The 19,869-nt window shown below is 37.1% G+C and overlaps 1 protein-coding gene and 1 long non-coding RNA gene across 5 annotated transcripts in view; one reads left to right on the forward strand and one right to left on the reverse strand.

The window, feature by feature from the left end:
- The window catches only part of TNFRSF19 (TNF receptor superfamily member 19), a 57,666-nt gene extending 44,297 nt beyond the window's left edge, over positions 1–13,369 (forward strand). For all 3 annotated transcript variants that reach the window (XM_063149039.1, XM_063149040.1, XM_063149041.1), the window contains 5 exons: positions 3,746–3,910; positions 5,171–5,296; positions 6,094–6,196; positions 8,222–8,622; positions 11,064–13,369. In XM_063149039.1, the coding sequence (XP_063005109.1) occupies positions 3,746–3,910; positions 5,171–5,296; positions 6,094–6,196; positions 8,222–8,615 (788 nt within the window). In that variant the 3' untranslated portion in view covers positions 8,616–8,622; positions 11,064–13,369. The remainder of the gene's footprint in view (positions 1–3,745; positions 3,911–5,170; positions 5,297–6,093; positions 6,197–8,221; positions 8,623–11,063) is intronic.
- LOC134414450 (uncharacterized) lies at positions 13,363–19,328 on the reverse strand. 2 transcript variants are annotated; one of them, XR_010026739.1, is made up of 5 exons: positions 18,517–19,328; positions 17,702–17,801; positions 16,331–16,460; positions 14,217–14,349; positions 13,363–13,549 (listed from the first exon to the last, which is right to left on the reverse strand). It is a non-coding gene; the product is annotated as an uncharacterized LOC134414450 (long non-coding RNA). The 2 variants fall into 2 exon arrangements; XR_010026738.1 differs by having other exon boundaries at positions 17,702–19,328.
- Between the last annotated feature and the right edge of the window lie 541 nt (positions 19,329–19,869).

Consider the following 19,869-nt stretch of genomic DNA (forward strand, 5'->3'; position numbering starts at 1 on the left):
GAAACCCAAACATAATATTCCACATTTAATCCTCCTCAGCTTTACTAGTTTATAGGAAACTATATGTTTCCTGTATCCATGGAAGAAACATACAGCATTCCAAGTTCTGTTTTCACATGGTTGATCTAGGACAAAAAGCTTTCTTTTAGGCTTGCTGATTCCAGTAGCAACTGTAATTAATTACGGTTCTGAAAAAATAAATAAATAAAAATGGAGAAAACAAACATGAAATCAGTGACAAAGGAAGTATTTTTATATTTTTCCCTGTCTCTTGCTGTTTGGTATAATAGGTCGAAAATTCAGCTATTCTGTTTATTGGCAGAGATTTTAGTGATACAGCTGGGATTCATATGTTCCATATTAGCTGAGTTACTGCTGTTTAACTGCCTTGGATTAACAGAAACTTAACTTGCTTTTAAGGACCACACCTTTGCATATACTGCCATTATAATGTAATATTGATTAATTAAGGGAAGAATTCGTATTTAGGCTTACTGCTCAAAATTATGCAGCAGACAGTTTGATATTTTGGGCAATTCTCCTTCAACATTAGCACATTTTCAGAATATGCTAGAACTAAGACTTAAAAAAGGAAATCAACTTCTTAAATAAAATACAGATAATATGCACATGCTTTCCACAGTCAGAAAACCGTGTGCACCTCCTCCCTCCTTTCTGAATGTATCCCATCCAGTTCACAAAGTGTTTAATTGCATATTTAAATTGAATCATGTAATCATCTAATAGATGTAAGTAAGTACAAGTTTAAATTTAAAATGCAACTCCTTGCTTTACTGAAGTGGGACCATTAAGTCTGTGAAAAGAAAGAGTTTATGAAAATGCATACATGTCTGAGTAACACTGAAAGCAATGCCCAACGGGCCACTTCTACAATAGCAATCCACTTTTGAAATGTTGGTCTCTGCAGGGAAGATCACTATCATTATAATTAGAGCTAGACTACAATGGACTGCTCAGAGTAGCTATTCCAAAAAGTTCTTTGAAGGTGAAGATGAGTGGTAGACATTCTCAGGAATAGAAAATTGCTTTCTCAAGTGAAAAAAAATCAACAAAATGAATCTTAAATAGCTAGATGGCTAAAAATAATTCAGTTTTGCTATCCCTATTTAAAATGAAATCACCGCATTTCCAGTTTGAATATTGCTGGTGGACATTAAAGAAATATATAATTTATATTTTCCTAGAATATGTAATATGTAACCATACTTGAAAATAGATGTATTTTGTTAGCAAATGAACAGAGACAAAAACATAGAATCTTCATCTCCTGTGCTCTTTTTCTTTTTTGCCCTTCAAAATTGATAATTCTTTTTTCTGCAAATTATGAAGGCCTAATTGCTAAGAACTGTTTAGTGCTCTTATGTACATTAATACAAATAGATGTATTGATATGAAAAATATTTGAAGATGTTCAGATCACTTTTTTTTATTGTCTTGTTTTTAAATACTTTTCCAGTCTGTCTTTAACCTTCTAAAGACTAGATCAGGCAGTTAACTAAAACTGAAAACCTGATACCAAAGCCCAGTCTGATCTTCACACCAAAACCAGCACACCTAGCTATATAGACAGGATTTTACATATATTTACTGCTTCTCACAAAAATCCTGGAACTTCATGCAGAAATTTTTTCAGTCTGCTTAAACTATAAACTGTAAACTACAGCTGCAAGAATCCTAGAAACTGAGTGAAAAGTTTTTTCTGTGGAAGATTGAGGTGCTCCTGCCAAGAGCATTCAAGTAATGACAAATTATTATGACACTTATTGCATTTTCTTTAAAAGTAATATTGGAGATTTGGAAAAGAGGCCATAGCATTTAGCTCTGACTGAGAATGGAGCATGGCTCTTGTCCTGTCTGCATGCTCCCTCCAAGGATTTATACAAACTGAGGAGGTTCCCCTGAGCCTTCTTGAGCTTGAGCCATCCCAGCTCTCTCAAACTGATCATAAGAGAGAGACTCTTCAGTTCCTCAGTCATTTTTGTGGCTCTCTGTTGTACTTTCCCCAGTTGCTTCACTGTGTGCGATTAGGCAAGTTGAAAGCATGTAAAAATGATCTGCTGTGAATTTACTCTTCAGATTTTGATGTGACAGTGGAATATAATAGTACAAATTGAAGGTAAATGAAAATATTTAAGCAGATGAGAATGCAGTGATACTTGTTTATCTTCATGCTGAAATCAGGAAATAAGCAACTAAACTTTCTTCTGTATAATGGCCATAATCTGATCTCTCCACTTTTTTATATTACCCTATTTACTAGCAACTACATGATACTGTAAGCTGCAGAAACTGTTTTTATTTAATTCATTTTTTGGGTTATTTCTTTAATTTTCTGGATTCTTTATTTCATAGAATAGTGTTTTCCTTTGGCATTAAGTGCTTTAAAGTCATAGAATTAAGTCAATTTTCCAAAATGCCTAGGTTTTGTCAATCCCTATATAACAAAGCAATAAAGTATCACGAACACTGTGGTACCCATGTTTGATGTGTGTAGAGGAAATACCATTACTATTCCAGAAAATTATTCCTTAGTAATACGGTTCCACTGATTGCACTAGCTAAGCTAGGAAGTTCTTTCCTGCCATCATGAAATTGCAGTAATGATATTGAACAATTGTATTTATGTACAATTTGTTTAGAGGTTTTAATTTATGTACAATTTGACTAGAGGTTTTAATATACTCTGGCAGATATTTATCTCACAATTTAAACTTATGACTGCATGGACCATTTCTTAGGATATTATAGTCTCTAGGTTTTTACCAAATATCTTCTGGGGTAAATAGGCATGGTAATTTATTTTTAAAAGTTAGTAAAATATGGTTTGTGGTTTCTTAAAATTTTGCTGTCATAGAAGTTATTTATGTTTTATTTTTTTTTTTCTTATTGAATTTAGGAAGACTTCACAGTAGATTGAAATAGATGGGCTGTCAAAATTCATAGATTGTTTAAAAAATAATTTAATATTAAAATACAAAAGACAGTTTCAACAGTTGTAGTTAAAGTTTTGATCCTTTAAAAATATTTTTCACCTTCCACCTAAAGGTGAAAACATTTGTAGCTGGAAACATTGCTTAAGTCTTCACTAATTTGGGTATAAAGTTAATCTGTTGAATGTTGACTAGAGGTATTATGTAGTATTAAAAAAAAAAATCACTGAAGAAAAAGAGTTTGCAGAGTTGAAATCTTGGGTTTGATCTTGGAAATTACCATGGTGTGATGACATATGCAACAAAGTAGGATGATAATTTTGATGACATTTGAACTTCTGTGGGTGTCTCAGTGCCCAGAAAGTTTCCTTATTAAGGGAAGTTCATGTATTTGTGCCTCCCTCTAGTGGATCACTCTCTCAGCTCTGCCCTAGGAAATGTTCTCCATATTAAATTCATGTGGCATTAAACATTCAAATGTCCTTGTTTTCATAGGGAGGATCTGATTCCCATTCTCATGGACATTCTGAATGTGTTGGTGTGCATCTCCACTCATTATGGCACATTTTGTAATATATCTTTTCTAAGACTCCTTTTCATACTGAAGGTGCTGATGATCATATCTATCTACATGCGCAACTAATGTTGCACATAGAAGTACATTTTCTTTTTTTGAAAAACATTCTCTTTTTTTCTATGCCAGAAATTTCTTCTGTTTCCCAGACTTTCATTTACATGACTATATTCTGGAAACGTCTGCAGTTTGGCTTAATCATTATTTAATTATATTTCAGGTACTACCAAGGTAAATCTTGTGAAGATTCCTTCAACTGCTTCCAGCCCTCGAGACACTGCTCTGGCAGCTGTTATCTGCAGTGCACTTGCAACAGTGCTCTTGGCTCTTCTCATCCTTTGTGTTATCTATTGCAAGAGGCAGTTCATGGAGAAGAAACCAAGCTGTGAGTTTCCAGTTTTTACCCTTTCTTGGTAATACTTATGGAGTGGTATTAGTTTGGCAGATCCCTCTGTAGGTAAAGAAATGAAATGTCTACATCATTTCAGCAAGTTTAGATTGAGATGGTCAATACAGCAGAGCCCAGGACTCCATCCAAGTTTGCCAACTCAAAAGTTGCAGCTGCTACTGAGAAAATGCTGTGTAAATGCCCAGAAATACTCCAATTACATCAGCCCCATGCCATACTCTGCTAGAGGCTGCACAGATACATTTGGACTATTCATGATCCAAGATGGGACCTTACGGAGTTGCAACGTCAATGTGGAAATACCAGTTTGGAAGATCTGTGCATCAAATACTATTGTGAAACACAGATTAGGTCATCAAGATAATGAATGTGGCCAGTGTAGATGAGAGATTTGTCCTTAACAATTTTGGTTTTATGGGCATATTCAAGATTAATTAAATGCATGCGACAGATCTGTAAATTTCTTTTAAATCCCTAACAGCTTATCAATGTAATTTTTTTATAATAAATATTTTTCTGCCTCTTAATTTAAATTAAGAAAGAAAAAAGTGAAAAGCACTATAGTTCCCATTTATAGTTTTATAAAACTTTTATTAAAATATGTTTATAGCATCTAATGAACCCTGGATGCCAAACAAGAATACTATCTTGGTTAAGTTGATGTTACTGCTGCTCTCAGCACAAGCAGAAATGTACAGAGGTTTTCACAGGCATTGTAAGAATTATTCCTAACCTAGAATTTGCTTTACCCATGAGTTTTGAGAAATTCTGACACAGTGAACTCAGACATCATTTAGTGAAGTGCAGTAACTTGTTTGCCTTGGCCTACAATTATAGAGATTAAAGGTAGTCTGCTGTTAATATAAAGCTCTTTAAGATAATATAAACAAAATCCCAGTGGCTGAAAGCTGACTCTGGAAAATTTCAGATGGGAATCACTGAGAATCATTAAACACTGCAGAAATGTAACAGTGAATAAGATATACTCTCAAATCATCCAAATGAGAGCAGATGTCTTCCTAGAAGAGGCTGCAGTTGAACCAGCTGTTCTAGGCTTTGTTGCAAAGTCTGTGGTTTACATTATTGGAAGCCACATGGTCACTGTGGGTCTTTCAGCTGGAAAATGTATGAACATGCTTTATAGCATGACATTACACATTTTATAAAGATAGAGGGCTCTGAGCAGGAAAAAGGGTAACACTTACTGACATGGACTTTTATGCACTTTGTTCAAAGGGTCTCTGAGATCACAAGACATTCACTACAATGGCTCTGAATTATCATGTTTTGATAGACCACGGCTAAGTGAATATAACCACAGAACATGCTGCCAGTGCCAAAGAAGTGCATCACAGACATGTGGTATGTTATGTCTGCTGAAAGGTGACTCTATTTTATCTAACACTTGAGTTGTGGCAATCCAACTGCAGAGCTAACACTGTCAAACTAACCTTTGTCAGAGGCTAATTTCTTAATAAGCAGAAAAGATTTTTGAGTAGCTATTTGAGTTTGTTTTTTTTTTGTTTCTTCCTGTATTCATTTCAGTGACTTCACTTGAAAAAAAATGTCTATCTCATTTATTCCTGATAAAAATAGCACTGCATATGGCTTTGAGACTTAAATTCGTGTGAAGGATTTACCAGAGAGTATCTAAGAATGTGGTATGAATGCTAAACGTGGACAGCAACGTGGACAGTTCAAATCCTTGTCATTTTGTGAAGTCTTATCAGAACAGATGCAGTTATGACATTAGGAAATAAGAAGAAGAAATAATAAGACAATAAGAAATAATAAGAATAATTAAGAAATACATAATTTAACACAAAAGCACAGGATTAAATATCGTCCTGATAGCTTTACTCAGAAAGCTTCCACTTATGTATATTCAACTGAGAAGAAGAAAATTAATTTAAAAAATAGGTACTCATGACTGGCTTCTATGTTACTACTAGAGGAAGCACTTGGCTTTTATAGATATTTCAATTCTAAAGGAATAAAGATATTTTTTTTAATGTTTTTACAGAAAGAAATCTCTTGCTGAATTTCCTCAATTCATGTATTATAATGTAACTGACAAACTAATACTCAAGTTTGAAAAAGATCAGAGACTAAGTTTATACAGAGTTTTAACACTATTAAAATTAATTTTCATTCCTCAGGACCAGTTCACTTGATTCCCTCACTGTGCTGTGATGAAACCTGTAGCATGGAGCACAGCAGTCACAGTTGTGCTTTCCACTCACAGACCACACTCAATGAAAGGTAACTTAGTTTTACAAATATGTATTAAACATGGAGCATTTTTATGCAGTCAAATCAACATTTATACAGAGACAACAGCTGCTTGAAGTGGAATGAGGGATTTTGATGAGCTGTACCCATATCATCCCATGTTGTGCAAGAATAGGTTTATGGTGACAAAATTAAGTGTTACTTAGTAAATGCTGACTTGATCCATGGTTTCTCTGAAGAAGTGGCTTCTCTCACAAGCAGATAATGTTCCTTCTAGTCTGTGGCACCTTATAGGCTTTAGCCACCCCCTCTTCTGCTAATGGTTAGCAAGTTGCTGCATAAACTCATAAATTTGAGGGGATTAAGGTACAGTTCACAAGTGGCATGGAGATTATTTTTAAGGAACTCTTTAGGACTGCAGGATTTGAAGTATCTGTTATTTCTGAATTTCTAGCAGGTTTTAGCTTTTATTTTCTCCCAATCAGCTGAGTATAAGTATAGTAGTAGTTATTTTTACAGCAGAGCCACGAGCTAAATACATAAAATTTATGGTGTCCTTCAGAGTTTCCTGGTTACGGATTTTAATACAGGATGTATTTATTTCTTTTAGCTAGAATGATTTTCCATATAAGGTTTAAATTGGTCTTCAGCTGTTTTGTTCTTTTGGCCACATGTTACTAAAAATGTAGAGGCGGCTTCTTCATAAGTATTGTTTGTGCAAGGTGACTTAGCGACATAAGTACAAATATCTAAGTTCTCTATAACAACTTGTTTAAATACCAACAAGCTTGAGTCATCCTTCTATACCACCAAAGCTGACAAATTGAGAGTTGTGTACTTTTTGAGGAATCTTTTGGTTAAGGCTTTAAAAATAACTGTAATATCCATGCTATGTGGACATCAAAGATCCTGTGGTTCCTTCCAGTAGAAATGGAGATTGTGCCAATTTCCTTTGCCAGAATAATGTATTTCCTTCAATTGTGGTGCAGTGTCCTGACTTTTGGCCTCATCTCTGAAAATGCTTTGTGTGTGTATCAAAGCTATTAAAGTGTCATGTTTTGGAAATGAGTAAAGCTATTTAAAAACTGTTCTAGGTGTGTTAATATGGGACGAGTTTTGTCATACTGCATATCAGATTTAACATAGCCCTTGCATTTTTAAAAATCTGCAGACAGTTTTTGGAAATAAAACATTGTTGTAACTTCCTGGCTTTGTTAATACTTTTTTTGGTGTATATATAGTGAAAAACACTACTGGATTTTCAACAGTGTTTGGCACATGTCACTATTATCATGCACTTTAAATACACTTGAGGTAGATAATACTGTTTCCACTTATACTTTCTTCCATTTTCCATAAAAAGAAAATAATGCTTGCTCTTCTTTAACATTATGTCCTTTACATGTAAAAGAGAATAGAAGAAAAACTTTTCGCATTTTGAAGGCTAGACAGAACAAACTGAAAAATCTAAAGTGTATACGTTTTCAGGTTTAAAGCAAATACAGTTTCAAGAAGCCTTCCATTCTCCCAGTCTGAAGCAACTTTACTTCTTTTACTTCCATTAGATATTTGTCTGTCTACAATTAGGGGAATTAAAAAACCAAACCAACCAAACCCCCTCAGTGTTGAAGATTCTAGACTCTGCCCAACCATCTTTGTTGCTGCATTTTAAGCCTGTTACATCTTGTCTTAATACTCCCATATCCATGCACTGAGGAAAAAAAAGTTCTTCTTTGTGACAGTGTTTATACCTGAACACTAGTATATTATTTTTTGTCATATTTCTGACCCTAAACAGCTCCAACTGTAGTTTACGTTTTGTGGAATCCTGGATTCACCATCCAGAGTATTGGTCACCAGAGCTTTTGTCATTTCCTGCCAAGGAACAGACTGTATTCCTTCTCCATAGAATTACTTTGTACAGGATGTCTTTAGAGTATTCATATAACCCTGTTAAACCATCTTGAAATACCTATTACAAATGATCAGTAATTAAAATACTGATAATATTTTCTGGAATGGTTTGTAAGTCATGTATCTTTTCTCCTTCTGCAGAGCTGCTGATTCTGTTGGAGAAATGATTCCTGCTTTCCTTGGTTCTCTTTCACACTCTGCCTGTGGAGACATTCCAGATGCTTGGCCTCTTATGCAAAACTCAGCTTGTTGTGACAGCATTTCTATCTGTGAATCATATTCAGAACTGGCTGGAGGATCTGCAAAATCCTGCAGCCCTGAGACTGAAAATGCAGCCGCCGTTGAATTGGATAATAAACAGGAACCAAGTGAAGTACTTCTTTCAGCTAAGTCTCTTGATGGAAATGTTGCAAAGTCCTTTGAAATCTCCGAACATAGAACATGCACAGAAGTTTCATCACTTCAGAACTCGGTGACTGCTGAAAGCCAGCCAAAGACAAAGTGTAATGGAACAACAAATGACTCTACGGACTGATAAAGAGGTAAAAAACATAACTACAAAGGAATGAGAATAAGTGCTCCAGGCATGTAGAGCTAGATAAATACAGAATTGTAGAAGTTCTAGGGTTATATTTCTCCATAGGTTACACCTAGCTATTGCTGAAATAAATTAAACCTCTACAAGAGATCCGGCAGTTTCACATTTTTAAATAATTAACTAAATTTGAAAGGTGTAATTACACAAACTGTGGTGTTGAAATATTATTCAGAATACAGGAGTAAGTCTGTACATCAGTCAGCTTTTATCAAGGATTTTTTTCATTAAATTTTAAGAGAAAAATTCAGTTTAATAGCCTTGTGACCAAACCATCGTGTGAGGCTAGCCTTTGTTTATGAGTGAGAACTGAGGAATTGGCTTTGCTTATTGCAAACAAAGCATAAAAGACATACAAGTGTTCATTTAAAATATTTACAAAGCCTTTCTGTGGAGTTACTGCAGTAGTACTAGAAACACATGGGAATCTCAAATGCCTTATAATGCCATTTATATTCCCATGTCATCAGATAAAATGTAAGTTAGTCCATAAATTGCAACTTCATGTATAAAAGCTCAGAGAAAATGCAGGTCTGAGTTCAAAATGAAAAGAGGTGATAAACAATTGTCTCAACTATGTAACAATGGAACTGTTGCAAAAAGTCACATTGCTGCTGCTTCATCCGTATATCTTTTTTAATATTACCTGTGCTCCGTGCTTTTAAAATGGAATTTTCTACTTTTGGAAGTAATCTGGGGCCTCAAATAACTAATCTGTGAAATTTATATAGGGCATACACAAAAATAAAACATAATCCCAAATTATGGCCTGTGTTCTGATGGCAAGTGGTGTTGTTACTCCAGGCCTATGCAGGTTGTGGCTGAAAAGGAGAAAGTCTCCTGTGCATGAACTCAGAGGCAGGAACACAAGAAGTTGCCACTAATATTAATAATGCACCAAATTTAATTAAGAAAATTATGCTATCTGTAATTACCAGCATTTTGGGCCATCTACAGAAGTGAAACTGCATTCCTTTGATCCTCTTCCATTTGGTTTGCACTAACACTTTTATGTTATTCCTAAATTTGAAGTAGAAAGTAATTAGTATTTAGCAAGAACCACACATATTCTGAAAGCATATAAGTGCAGTAGTTTCTTTGTTACTCCTTAATTGTTTAGGTGACATTGTCAAGAGGAGAAAAGGGAAGGGAACTGCTAAATCTAGAATGGCTTTGCCATTGACTTCAGCGGAACTTGTAACCTGAAAATCTGCTGTGTCACTGACAGCATCAGCCTTATCCAGGTGGCACATCTTTCTCTCAATGTGTTATTTACAGTGTAAAGTTTTGTCTGTAACAATGCTGGGCACTGCCTGCCCCTGTGTCAGATAGCAGCACTGACTGTTTTATTTTGGTGTGTGCCCAGTATTGTTTGGTGACAGCTGTACTCTTGTAGCTGTGTGTAGGAGGGGACAGTGACATGGATACAACCTCAGATCTCAGCACTGCTAGTTCCTAGCAGTTCCTGATGTTTTAAGGGAATACATTTCCATATTAACAAGATTTTTAAAATCAGAAATTTGTGGGTGTTTTCCCACCAAACCATGCATCAACTTCAGAGGCATGCGGTTAATATTATTTAAGAATTTTCTTAGATCAAAAGAACCACAGGATTTCAAAATATGATTACAAAAATTAGCTTTTATTTCACTATACTTGTTACGGTGTATGAACTGTAAATTTTCTTACTGATTTCTATGTGTATGGAGACAGCTTTTCTAGCATCTCAAAATCCTGTATGCTTTGATAGTTTTCTGCTGTCCTCTATTACTACTGAGATTTGTGTATCCTTTTGAATAATCAAGGTCTTCAGGAGGGTTAATTTTTTCTTCATTCTTTTTCCTATAATAGACCCTACTGATTATTTTTTTTAATTTCTCCCCATTCGGACTCTACAGTGCATCATTATGTGTGCATTTTTGGCAGAGGAATTTCAGTAGTGTTCACAGGACAAGACCAGGACTAGGCTTACTTGAGATGTACTTTCAGGATGAACACTGGCCAGCTGTACAACTCCAAGACAATTAGTTCATCTCCATCTATAGCATTTTTTCCCATCTGCTCTTTTTCTTTCATGTCTTTTTGAAATATTTTGAGGCAAGGATGGTCTTTGTACTGCCTGATGTATTACAGTCTTTCATAGGTCAATATTTTATTATTGTATTTCAAAAGAACAACACAAAATCAGAATATAGCATACCTTATATATGTACACACAATTCTAAGCTTTTTAATGTGGGTTTTAATACAGGTTTAATCTTCAGGTTTAGGTGAATTTTACAGCAAGCAGTAAGTATACCTCTACTCTTTTAGTGTTTAGTCAAACACAGAAGTGCATACAGGTTTCTTATGGGTTTATGTAACCACTCTTCTTTCACTTTGTTTTAGGGACTGGAGCTGTTTCTCAGCACTAAAGCTGAATGCTTCCCTTACACTCCCCTGCTGATTCTCATCAAACATAGTCAGGTCTTCAGTGTTGCATGGTTTCCAATCCAGCTGGAAAAAAATGGCATCATTTCACACCTTCTGAGCAGTTGTGTCTGAGCTGTAACAGCTGTGAAGTTAAACTTCAAGGAGCATCCTGTGAGGACCCTGAAAGTGGATTTATGACCTTTCCAATCTATTTCTATTTCCTCAGAGTCTCAAAAGGTCTAATGGATTAAGCTTAATAGTATATGTAAATAAAGTAAGAAATAAAAATACTTCAGTGTTTAGGGGGGGTCTCAGATATGGCTACAGGTGTCAGAAGATGTGGGACAATATGGTGCCAGTTACTCTGCCTGCAGATTTGTGCATGCTTTAGGATTTTTTTTTTCTGCTGGTTCTGATTTTAAATAGTATTCCTGTTATTGAAGGACGTAAAATTTGTAAAAATAAATCCATTTCTGTTTATAAAAGGATCACCTATTAATAAACTGAAGCTTTTATTATGTATTACACTATAGTCAATAAGCTAGTTTGGGGAGTTAGAGAATTAGCATGTTACAGTGTGTGTGGTTGAAGTCCCCTCCATCCAATTATATTACATTTTTGGGAGGTGGCATTGTTCTGTTAAGTGTAGCAGGAGATTAGCTTTAAAGTAGATTTAGTTTAATGAAGGTCAGACATATAGATAAGGACATTGTGTTTAATTAGTAGTCTCAGTATTGGAATACAGCACTTCTTGTTATAGCATATAATTTTGAATGTCGAAATAATTGTAATCAACTGTCAGATCAAAATGTCAGACTATAGCAGGTGTGCCATGAAAGTATTTATACAGTGAGACTGTTACAAAGGTTTTTTTATTCGTGCATTATTTTTAAGGGTCAATCTCTGTGGTGAACTCATTCATTCATTTAGAAGTCACTTTCATTCAAGACCCTCTGTCCTTCTCACTGTAGTACTGCCTCAAATTCAAATTTTGCACACAAAACATAAGAAGCATCAAAAGCAAAGTGGTTTGCTTTATCACATCCCTTAATATCAATTTTTTTCAGCCATTTTCAACCCTAAAATGGTTTTTGCTTCTGTGGATAATGTCAGTAACCTCCACTGATTCATGACACTCAACAGGCTCACACTTGTCTGTGATGAACTCTAGCAATTATTCCTTAAAGTACCCAATGTGCCTTGACTAAAGCAAAGTAATCAGCAAAACAGATGCCAACAAATTGGCAATAAATATTACTCATCTTTCCACACATGGTTTGTGTGGCAATGGAAATGTTGAGACAGCATTCAGAATCCATTATGGAAAAAGACTTCTGCTTTGAAGCACACAGAGGAAGGTTGGACCTGCACAAAAATATCTAAAAACAGTACAGGCAGCCATGGCAGAGAGATGCTCCAGCTCTTCACCACTGAGATTATTCCTTAGTGCAAAAGCCACGAATAATACTTCCCAAATTCAAACCAATGTGAACAAGTTACCCAAGTGATTTTCTGGCTGTTGTTGGGTTTGGTGTTTGAAGTAATAGATACCACCTTTTGGTCACTGATGGAATAATAAGCAGTTCTACAGTACAATTACTCAGATAAATACTTTCACATATATATTTATATATGAGTAGTTTTCAATAATTTCTTTGTATACTTTCATACGTTTAAGAAGTTAAAAAACATTATTTTTCACTACATGTGCATGAAGAGATGTGTGCTTCTTTGTATATACTTTGTAAATAGAAAAAAATCCAATGTGCATTTCAGTATATGGCAAAATATTTCCAGAACATACAGAGATTTAACTTTTCACTAATAACAGTTCTTGCAAAAGCAATGTTCAAAAATTTTGCCAGCATCTGCCGCAGTATGTTTTCCCATTGGAATTTAAAATTTGTATAATTGTTCTTATCCAGCAACCCTAGAAAAAGATACTCTTTTTTTTTTTTTTTTTTTTTTTAATGAGTGAAAGCTTGAGAGAAAATTGGGAGGAAAAAATTAAGAGAGTGTTTTTTAGATATATGTGTATATTTTGTATATACTTTTTTCCTTAATTTAACCAAATTGGTCTTTTGTATATTGCCTGTGGCAAGCAATGTTGTACATGCCAATAGAAAACATCCACTATCACTGCATTTAGACTGCCCACATGTCATGTCTAGGGACTTACAGTGCTGTTTTAAATACTCCTTTAACAAATGTAAATTAAAACCTTGTATAAATTGTTTTGTAATACTTTTTCTACTTGTGAATAAAATGTTACATGAACCAGTCTTGGTTTGTTTACCTCAAATTAATAATAGCTTTCAGTACAAATTTAGTGATGAATTCTTCTAGTTCTTTTAGAATTCCATAATGGGGTAATTACATTAAGGTTATGGTAGAATTTGGTGTGTCTTTGTCTTGAGATGTTTGCAGTTGAGCAGTAACATCATTCTTCAAGCAGAAGGATCCTGAAGAAGCAGAAAATTAATATCAATGCTTAAAATCATAGTGTTTCCAAACTGTTTAAAAATTCTGCTTCTCAAGAAAGGAGGAGGGAAAAGAGGTGGGGGGGAAAGTCAAATTGCTTTCTTTACAATGTCTTAGAAAAGAGAACCTGGTGCTCCACACCACTAGGTTGTTTCAGACAAGACAGATAAGCAAATAATGAGAGGAGCTATATTTTTGGAGCCATGGCCCAAATTTAAATTAATGAGAAAGGAATGGCACAGTCTGACAAGAGTAGAAGACTGAGAAGAAAGAGTAATTTGATAATTGCATAAAATTGGTCCTTATGATAAAGCCATAAGTGGTGACTGGAAACTGAATCCAGATAGGGATTGCAGATAACATAAAGCCAGGGCGCTTGTCTGAAGTGTGTGATTTTTGGGGGGAAAGTTGGGGGGAGACTCAAAAGCTGCTCTGTCCCTGTCTCTGGTTTAGTTGAGCAAATTCCACATTGATTCTTTTCAGTGTAATGCTGTTATTTCTACATTCTTTGAAGTACATAATTCAGAGCTTAACTGGGGATTCCCTGCCCAGAAAAGCAAGGACTCCTCATCCTCCTGTGTCCATGTGCTGCACTCCTGAGCAGTCTTCTACTTGTTCTCTGCTCTGACTGCCACATGCCCAGCCCACCTGAGTGTCCTTGGAGTTCATATGGAGATCTGCAAGTCTGCGCAGCAGCACATGGCGTGTTTGGGAGGTCACCTTGTGCCAACACAGGGATCTTCATAACCCTCAGCACTGCCAGGGTTGCAATGGAGTGCCCCTGACAACAATTTTTTAAAATATAATCAATAAATGGGAATTGAAAAACAGATATTTACTCTATCTGGAAACAAAGCACAACTCAGAACACATGACATACATAACCACAAAATTTGCACAGACGTTTGCTCACACCAATTACTATATAAATGTCATTAACCAGGCTGCAATTTCCCATCCAAGATTTTCAGAAGGTCTAGAAAAAAAGCCACCCACCCCAAAATCTTTTCCTTGCTTGCATTCCTATTCATACAACAGTATTTCCTGCCTTTTCTACAAGGTAGACCGAGCCCTTAATCCAGTCCTCCCCATCCTACCAGGAGTTTGAGATCACATGGCTTTTCCCTTTGTTCTGGGCTCTCTGAGGGCCTTTGGTTTGCATTCCTATGAAGTCCCTCCAAGCAACAACCTCCATGCATTAAATTAATCCTCTCACTGTCTTTGGTGATGGAGGTTTAGATCACTACCTGCAGCACATTCCAGCACAGACACTGCTGCTTTGTTTTGCCCTTTTAGAAAAGGAGGATTGAAGGAGGGTGCAGTGTTTTATCAGGCATGGAGCAAGCTGAGGCTGGGCACTGCAGGCAGAGCCACACAATGCACACTTTGTGCTGGCAGGGTGCAATTTAATCCATATTTAGTTTTGGCCTGAGTGATGGTAAAACCCACTTGCTCTTCACATAGCAGCACATGAGCCATTTCGATTATGTCCGATAAGGTGGCGCTTTCAATAGGATAAAAATCATCATGGGGGGATTTGCTGGGGAGCCTGCTGCTCTCTACACCAGCACTGAATGATGGGATTAGAGGAAATGTTTTCTAATAGCCAGCTGAGAGAGAGGGTGGCAGATTGGGGGCACACTGAGGCTTCTACACAGTGCCACAACTTCAACAGCAGGGTCAGCCGAGGAGGACTGAGGGGGTTTTCCCATCATTTGATTTTCTAAATCCTTATCACAGTTGGATTTTTTTTTTTCCTTTTGGTTGATCTGACAAAAGGAGATTTGACTTGCTCAAAAGGTTATAAATGACATTTTTCTAAAGCGTTGGTGGAAAAGCAGACAAAAAGAGAAAGCAGCTTTTAGAAAGTGCTTCCCCTGAGCCTCAGTCTTTGTGGAGTTTTCCATTTCTTTTGCCCAGGTTTCAGTCTCAGTTTATGGATGGCTAATTCACATGCTACTTAGCATGCAAAAATTCCCTTAAGTATAGCAGTTAATATATCAAAATCTGGTTGTAACCAACAGTTTAAGGGAGAACACCGATTTACAGCTTAGAAAAAATATTAAACTATTGGAATTCCAGAGATCATTTTGATTTGCCCCAGATCTGTATCACACAGTTAATTGGAACATAACAATAAACAAATATAAATACAGAATGTGTACCAAATAATGAACTTGTCACCTTGCACATGAACTGAGGCAGGGCATTGTCCAGGTGAGTTACTAATTTTATTCCTAAGTCTTTAAATTTGAGGAAATTACAGAACACTGTGGACCAATTCTGGGGAGGCCTGTACATCCACTACCCAAGCACTTATTCTGCATGTGGCAGAGATTACAAAATGAAGTGAGAACATTAAAAAAAATCACTAAAGGTTGTGTTTCAGTTTTTTAAAATGTCTTTCAGCCCAGGCATCCAAGCGCTGTAGACATTTCACAGGCCAATATATTAGGGGGAAAAAGTTGCACACAATGGGTGTTCTACAGACCAATATTGAACAAAATTGCAGCAGCAGAGGTTATTTGTCATTAAAACAAGAATGAGAGAAGGATATCTAGCTTTTAGTGCATCAAAAAAAAAAAAAAAAAAGGCGAAAAGGGGCCATTACATTGCAAAACATATTTTAAAAGCTAAAGTAAAGCACTAGTCTACAGCCACCTTACTTCTCTAATTTCATGTTTACCTAAACACACATAAACTCTGCAGCAGCCCAAAGCAAAATGAGGCAGATCTGGAATCAGCAGAGTAACAGCATTTACCATGCCAGTTTTGTCCATATCTTGCAAATGTGCTTTTTTCATTTTGATCTTGATTCCAGCAACATCTGGTAGCTGAGTTTAACCTGAAGAAATTCAGCAGCAAGTATCAGCTGGGCCATTTGTTGTCTCTCTGTTACAAGAGAAAAAAGAAGGTTTTTGACCAACCTGGTGCTGATTTATCTTCTTAGATACAACAATAGTTGTGTTCCTTTATCAGAGCTTCAGCTTTATTAAACGTTTTCCCTAAGGATGTTCAGCAATTAATAACCCATAATATTCCAGCAAATAACATTTGCATTTTGTCAAAATTCATCATACTTTTTTGATATTTTGGGACAACAAAAAGACAAAAATCCTCAATTGAAAAAAAAATATACACTTTGACAAAATGCTATGAAAATTTACATGAGGAAGCTTTCTCTGGGGAGGTTTGTGCAGCTATTCTCCATGTTAAACCCTCAGTCTAATGAAATCCTCAATTTAAATATACCTTTAAATATACTTTAAACCTTGGAGGATCTGTTGCTTACTCAAGAAGGACCAATCAATTTTTTATGGGCAAGAACTACCTCAAAGTTATCTTCATACACAGTTTTTTAACTGGCAGAACAGATGGACTCAGGCAGAAGAGACTCTAAATCATTTAGGTGATAAAATGCCTGTTGTATTGATGGGTTAATAGAAGCAAGCCCTGTGGGTTCAGCCTTCTCACTAATACAATAGAAGAAGCTGTGGGATATTCAGGGAAGGGCTGAAGAATGCCATAAATTACATCTCCTGTGGCTTTCAACAACAAACAGACAGCGGCTGGAGTTGACTCAAGGTGTTGGCAAGTGCTGTAGAAGCGATTCCTGAAAAATACCTGAGTGCCAGATGATGTTTCCTAATACACAGGGTGTCACTGAGGAGGGCTTGTGGCATTTATGGCCCAGATGCTTTTTTGTCCTAGAGAAGAAACCTTTCAGTTGCCTTTCTGCAGCGAGGGGACTCTGGGCAGTGGGGGCAGCAGGAGCAGCCTCAGGAGGCAGGGGAGAACAGGGAGCACTGCTGGCATTTCCAGCACAGGGCAGCCTCTTGCAGCTGGTTTCCCTCTGCAAGTCTAGGGGTGCAGACATAAGCTGTAAAAGCCCAGAAATCCCCAAAGATGCAATATTGCACCTTCTGCAGATGTATCAGTGCTGTAAGTGCAGCAGCTGAGAGAGGTTAGTAAAAAGCGATTATTATCATCTGTTAGCTGAGGGGGTGAACCTAAAACAACTAAAAGTTTTGGACTCAAGGCTTCCTTGGATCTGCTTTCTGATGTTTGCTTTTCATCCAGTCCAAGGTCTACAGCTGCTGCAGCTCCTCTGAGGATACCCCTGTGGTTCTTACCTGATCCTGGGGAAGAGAAGTTGGCTTCCAGTTTGGCCTTGTCACACTCCATGCTGTGAGAGCTGGAGGGTTTAAATGCTTGACAATCTCTGTTCTTTTCCTAATTGCCTCAGGTTTTGGACAAAACAATAAAAAGACTGTATTCAGATTCTGCTTAACTTGCATTACATTTTCTCATGGGGAAAAAAAAAAAAAAAAAAAAAAAGAAGGCAATCCTAATGCCACCCAGAATCCTAATGGCCCTGGAATCAACTACTGCTTCTCTTACTGCTGCTCTGTCCTCTGGCCCGGTAACCAGGCCAGAAAAAAATACAAAAATACCCACATCTTTGACCAGATCAACCTCAACCCACACCAACAACCCATTCTTTAAAAGTCTGCTATTGAACCACTGCCTATGGGTAGTTCAAACAAAAGAAAACAAAAAGGGGCGGAGGGGAAAGAAACAGGAGAAAAAAATTGCATAAAAGTTGTACTGGAGAATCATTCAGCAAAATTCCCACTTGTGTATTAAAAGCTCAGCTAAATAACTCTGGGCTGCATGGGAAAACAAGTAGGAAAGAAAACTCTTCTATTCTCTAGAATTACCCTGCCCCTCAAGCATACCAAGCATTTTATCTTCTTAGTCTTCATAAAATATCCATTTTGTGAAGAAGAGATGCTGCATTTACCCCTTTTTCTTGACACAGGAGGATTTGTCCTCCCCATCCCTGCCCCGTGTCAGAAATAGCAACACAGTGAAGACTCTTTCCACTCAGGAAAGGAATGTCTCTCTTTCTTATCCCCTCTCCTCCTGTTTTATGGCTCTTTCCTACCCGTCTGCCTTATTTATCACCGCTGCAATTGTCAGGTACTTGTTTGCCTGCTTTCCTCCAGGTCTGCGTTTCCCATTCTCCTCAACTGCCGGGTCTGATCTCCCCTCAACGCTGGAAAACAGAACTGGGGGTTTAAATTCATTATTTTGGAAGATGTAACACATGCACAAGGTAAAGCTTGCTTTTAGAAAGGCAGAGAGCTCAATTCAAAGGCAATCTACCCAGGGATTTATTTGGTTGGATTCTTATCTGTGGACAGCTGCTTCTGAAATGGAAGAAAAAGTAAAGTGCTTAAAATGGAGAAGTTTTTTTTGAGTACATGCCCTGATTGGGATTTTTCTGCAAGAACCCTCCATGAAAACTAGGGACAAGAGCTGGTCACAGCAGGGGACAGAGCTATCCATGACAGTATGTAAAAATTGCTGATACCTGAGGACTCACCCTCAGGTGCTGCAAAATAATTATCTGTGGAAAAGATTAGACAGGTCAGTAGGGAAGTGTAGTGGTTTAAACTGACTGGAAACACAAAGCTGTCCTCTTTTTTTGGTGTGGAACATTCACTTTCTCTTCCCTGAGATAATCTTACCACAAAATACTGCAGCAAAACAAATAATCCTTCATATCCAATCTACTTTGCACACCTGGTATTCGACTCAATTTCCTAAATGGGTGAGTCAAAGCAGGTTGGGCTGACCTGTTAGCTGAGACATATCAGGGCATTTCCTCCTGTGCTCTTAGGCTGGTGGAAAACAGCACCAAAGAGCAAAGAAGTTACAGCTGAAAGGTGGACACAGTTAAATTGGTCTCCTACTTAGAACTGCTAATTATAAATCAGCCCAAAGTTATAATGGTTATAAGTTATTTGGTTATACTCAATTAAACAGAAATTATTTTAACAATGATGTTTTAAAACACTTCAAAAACTTAAGAACAGCCAGATGGAAGAAGTGGAAGACAGAATCTAATTTTGGCCAAAGCAGGCAAGAGTCCTCACAGACACTGGGAGGGATGCCTGGGCAGGGAAACACGCCCTGCCTGCAGGCTTGCTGGCAGCACTCCACTCCCACCTCACACCCTCATCTCTTCACCCTCCCCAGCCACTGATGCTGAACAGGTCCAGTGTAAGCAATAGAATTATATATTTTTCTACTATGCTGTTACAATCTTTACACTTCTACAGGGAAGAAAACTACAGGGCCCTAAAATGGGCCTTTCAAGAGCCCCTTCAGCTGCTGATCAGGGCTGGGCTCTGGCTGTTCCAGTCCCTCTGCAGCTCCTCACCTGCCCCCAGTGCAGGCAGAAGCGATGCCATGGCCATGGCTCACAGCAGCTCCTCTCTCTGTCCCTGCAGCA

Source organism: Melospiza melodia, chromosome 2 (genome assembly GCF_035770615.1).
Source record: "Melospiza melodia melodia isolate bMelMel2 chromosome 2, bMelMel2.pri, whole genome shotgun sequence".
Classification (NCBI taxonomy): Eukaryota; Metazoa; Chordata; class Aves; order Passeriformes; family Passerellidae; genus Melospiza; species Melospiza melodia.